The sequence below is a fragment of the Glycine soja genome, chromosome 15 (genome assembly GCF_004193775.1).
Source record: "Glycine soja cultivar W05 chromosome 15, ASM419377v2, whole genome shotgun sequence".
Taxonomy (NCBI): domain Eukaryota; kingdom Viridiplantae; phylum Streptophyta; class Magnoliopsida; order Fabales; family Fabaceae; genus Glycine; species Glycine soja.
In genome coordinates this window covers 40,123,403-40,128,173 of record NC_041016.1, presented here as the reverse complement: position 1 = coordinate 40,128,173, position 4,771 = coordinate 40,123,403, and the positions used below count along the sequence as shown (strand labels likewise).

At 28.7% G+C, this 4,771-nt stretch overlaps 1 protein-coding gene across 1 annotated transcript; it reads right to left on the bottom strand.

The window, feature by feature from the left end:
• Window positions 1–219: 219 nt before the first annotated feature.
• Window positions 220–4,771, bottom strand: LOC114387365 (NADH--cytochrome b5 reductase 1-like). The gene is made up of 9 exons (XM_028347539.1): window positions 4,580–4,771; window positions 3,359–3,500; window positions 3,121–3,211; window positions 2,897–2,974; window positions 2,655–2,735; window positions 2,348–2,437; window positions 1,148–1,213; window positions 673–759; window positions 220–536 (listed from the first exon to the last, which is right to left on the bottom strand). The coding sequence occupies exons 1-9, from the start codon at window positions 4,743–4,745 to the stop codon at window positions 444–446; spliced, it is 894 nt and encodes a 297-aa protein (XP_028203340.1). The 5' UTR covers window positions 4,746–4,771; the 3' UTR covers window positions 220–443.

Here is a 4,771-nt window from a genome sequence, read left to right as displayed (position 1 = left end):
ATATATATATATATATGTATGTATGTATGTATTAAAATCATGGTTTTAAATTGCGTTGTGCATCATAGTTGTAGCGAGTAAAAAAAAATTATATTGCTGGCAATTGCAGTTCATGTGGTCATATATAATTGCGGTCACGATATGATTCTGGTGAATAAAAAAGGCCTTTATATGTTGCAGTCACAATTTCACTTGCGGACCGAAATTTGAAACTATATATGATTAAAACAAACATTTTTATTCATGGGCATTTTTGGTATAGTATTACGTGAATTTGCCTATTTGGCTCGTGGAATGAAACAATAAGCTCATCGTGCCACTCTCGTCACTCGCATGCATAAATCATTATGAAATGAATCATGTCATAAAATTTGCTTAGCACACATGTACGATACAAGCGATGGGAAGTACGTGGCAATAGTTAAAGAAACTAAAGTGAAGCTTTAGAACTCGAACTGCATGTTTGATGTATAGCCAAGTGCGTCAAGATGAGCAGCCATAGCTTTATTCATAGGTGGTGGACCACACCTAAGTATCTGCAAAATGTAAACATTTTTCTTTTAACTAACTATAAGCATAACAATAATCAGATCAAGTAATGTGGTCAACGCAAGAGTAAAAAATGTGGATTCTATTCTTAATTGGCATGCTATAGTTCGTAGTTAATTCAACCTGAATATCGTGGGCTGGTTCAGGACAATGTGATTTAATAATCTCCTTCGATATAAATCCAATGCCACCATTCCATTGTTCAGGAGGCTGCCAAGTATGGAAAATATTAAGCATTTTAATCTACGAAGATATTGATGGCTATGAAATAAAGTTATTGTTAGACTGATAATGAAGGTTTGTATTTCTTACTGTTGAGAGATAATATTTGTCAAAAATAAAATTACTTTTATTGTTTAAGAAAAAAGATAATATTGCTGTAAAAAAAAGGATAATATTGTACTCGCAAAACTCTCAATTCAAATTTTGTTTAAGACATTCAATTAATTTTAAAGCATGTGTAGTCATATAATAGTTTATATTCTTTAAAGATTATATAATTAAGAGATATTTAAAATAATTGCCTGAAAATTATACATATTGCAAGAATCCTACAAATGGGGATTTTTTATTTTATTTTTATATATCAGCAACTAACCTTATTAAGAACATGATAGACTTCAAACCTTTGAGGAAATTTGTTTGTAAAATTATCTAGTTCTTCCTGCAGCACCAAACAGATAACCGTCAGATCAAGCTACTTAATTCAATACTTACCTTTTAATTCAAATTAATAAATTTCTCCGGCATTGTACAAAATATTTATAATTTAAATAAAAATTAAAAATATTAACGAATTAAAGAGATAAATTTTTAAATTGACTAAAAAATTAATTCAAGTAAATTATTTGAATTAATATACAAGATTTTTATTGCTAAAATGGGTCAAAATTCAAAGTTTAAAAGATTAATTAAATTAATAATCATAAATTTTAATTCATACAAATAAGGGAAGATATATTTTGTTAATTTGATATCAAATTTTAATTTTAAATCAAATTGAAATTGAAATTAAATTTAAGTAATAATATTTGACAGAAATAAAATAATTATAAGTAAAAGAGTAAAATTAATTTGTAATGCAGGGGAAACCACATATGGTTTATGAATATAAAATAGTTCTTAAAAAGGCTCTTCTTTAATAGTAAATATTCAAATTTGTATGTTTAGCTTTTTTATATATTGTTATAAAAATTTGACAGATCATTTGCAAACAAAAAGAAGAGATAAGAGATGATCTTATCCCAAAACCAGAGCATGCTACAAACGAAAAAGAAATTTAAACAATGATCCTATTAAGAAAACATACTATGGTTTTTTTCTAATGCATATGTTACTCGTGTAATAAAAGAGATATAAAAACAAACAAACTATTAACTCTTTTTGGATTATAAACTTATTTGATAAACTTTTCCATTAGCACTCTTATAAGAAAAAATAAGTTGTGTTTCTCCTATAAACTAATATCAACTTATACACTCTAACTTTGAGAAAAGTTAAATGCTAGCTGAGAGTTTGTATATAATTAAGTGTATAAGCTTATTTTGATTTTAACTTATAAGAGAAGTTTAATTCATTTTATTTTTATATTTTCTTCTACTATAAATATCTTTAGAAAAAATTATATCTAAATAGATAAAAATATAATTAGAAAATAACGAAAAATATATAGTCACAGTGCCGTAATTTATTTGGTTTGTAAGCAGAAATGTTTGTGTTGGTTCTCTACTCTAATGCTCATACAAAATAAACGAAGAAATAAACTACTATTATGAGAAAGACTTCGTAACATGCTTACTTTTAACAGAATGTCGTCCACTGTTACATTGGCGTAAACAAGGTGCACCTTCGTTTTGTCCTTAGGGTTTTCTAGAATGGCTCTTATGAGCTGCAAGAAATGATGGGGACTTAAATAGGTTTATATATATGTAATCATGAATAAGTAAATTAAATACATACTTATTCAGATAAAAATTTATATAATGAAAATTTGTCATAAACATGCACTTAAATAACTTTCACCGTAAAACTTCTTAAACTTAGCTAAAAATTAATTTCTTAAATACTTAAACAAAATGAGTGCCTGAATGCTTATATGTGCGTACCTGAAACATTGGAGTTATGCCTGAACCCCCAGCAATCATTCCAAATGCCCTAGCCTGGCCAGGCTTGTAACTGAAACGTCCCTACAAGTCGCAAATATACACTTACATTCCATTATGCTTTTGAGACTATCAAGTAATTGAAAACTAAGCACTTTAATTTAGACTTTCAATATAATTTCTGTGGACCGATTAATTTTTTTAATTATCCTTTACTTTGCCTTATTAAGGACGGCAATTAGTACCTTGGGGCCCCTCACGGCCAAGTAATCACCTTCCTTCATTTGTCTAAAATGGTGGGACATCTTTCCATTCGGGTACATCTGTTTGGAAAAACAACAAATTATGTATATTATTACTATTATCATCGCTAAATTAATACATATATATATATATATATATGTGTGTGTGTGGAGAAAAGGTAAATCATTTATCCCCTTGCGAAATGTTTCCACAAAAAATAATGTACCTTCACAACCAACTCGAAGTAGCCAATATCTGAATCCAACGTGATTGGAGTATATGATCTCATAACTTCCTCTCCTTGGCTATCTTTCCCCCTGCTTAACAGTTAATATAAAATAGTTTTACATCTCTTTTTCTTTATTATTATAATTCTTGTATTTAAAGTTTATGGTGTTTTATTCAACGGGATAAGTTAAATATAGTATTAGAGCAACATCAGGAAAATCTTTTCCAAATTAAACCTAGCAAGTATGTTTTTTCCAACAGGAAGGCCTAATACTGAAGAAGGAGTAGGAAGGGCAAATCTGAATCTTGCAACGTTGTGGCTGAGCTGAGTCTTCTTTATGAGTTTAAATTCTTTGAAATTTTTCGGGTCCAAGCTTCCTGAAAATTGTCATTTTAGTTAGTAAATTTGGAATGCAAAGACGAGTCTAGTGACATTTTCAAATTATGGCACCTTTCATTCAAAGAACACGTCGATGTTGCTTGCTATGGTTGTAAAGCCATATTTATTTATTTTTTAATTTTATTAGTACATCTTCATCTTAATGTGGTTTCATTGATCTAAATGTTCCAAACTTGGAGCACATTTGTGCTTGATTCCACATTGCTTTATAGATTGAGACTGAGTAAACCATGATAAAAATATAACCCAAACGTTAGCATGTCATGATTCATTACACATTTTGGGCTATCGAATTTAGGAGACGACTGAGAAAGAAAAGAATATGTAATTTGCTTTTTAGGATGTTACTTGAGAATGACGTACAGAGACACCAATATGGATATTCAGGAAAACATGCAGAAAACTCACCTTGCTTTAAAAATTTAATTTTCTTACATATAATTTTAAATAAATCATAGGAATTTTTTAAATGATTAATTATATTTTAATTCAAATTAATATATAAAAATCAAATTCTGCAGTGAGAATAACGCAGCAGATTAAACCAATTAATTAAACCAACAAGCCTAGTCTGTTTTCCATTGGAAATGAACTTGAAATGTATGTGCAGGATTTTGAATAATAATGAATACATATTATCATTAGATTTATAATAATACAGTATATATAGATTGGAGTACTATTGAAGTCTTTTTATTTTTTTTACATAAAAAAGAATTTGAATAGTTTTAAATTAATATACTTGTGCAAATATATATCAACCCTTAATCATCAACAATCGAACAACCATGCCGATTATTTAGTATCATCGAAAGTGAGCTGTTCACTTTTGTTCAGTCAAATCATAATGATCTAAAGCAGCAAACATCTAATAATTTTATTTGAGTTACTATATATTGAAGATCTATCAACTATAATTGTTTAAAAAACAGATGAAAAACATGCAAATTGATAACTCTTTGATAGATAGAAGATTTGTCACCGAATGTAAAATAAGATATTGGAATGAATTTGAAAATGAAACAAATAAATTTAAAAAAAGTAGAGTTATATATACCTTTGGGGTGTTTTGTGCGATAATAAATATATGCAACCGTAAAGCCAACGGCAACAAGAGCAACTACGCCACCTAGCAATTCAGTGTTGAGGTTCTCAGCAAAGGGTAAAGACTTGAAATCCAAATTGGGAAACCGAAGTGCCATGTTGAATGGTAGTTCCAACATTTTTCGCAAGAATTAAATTGGCAACT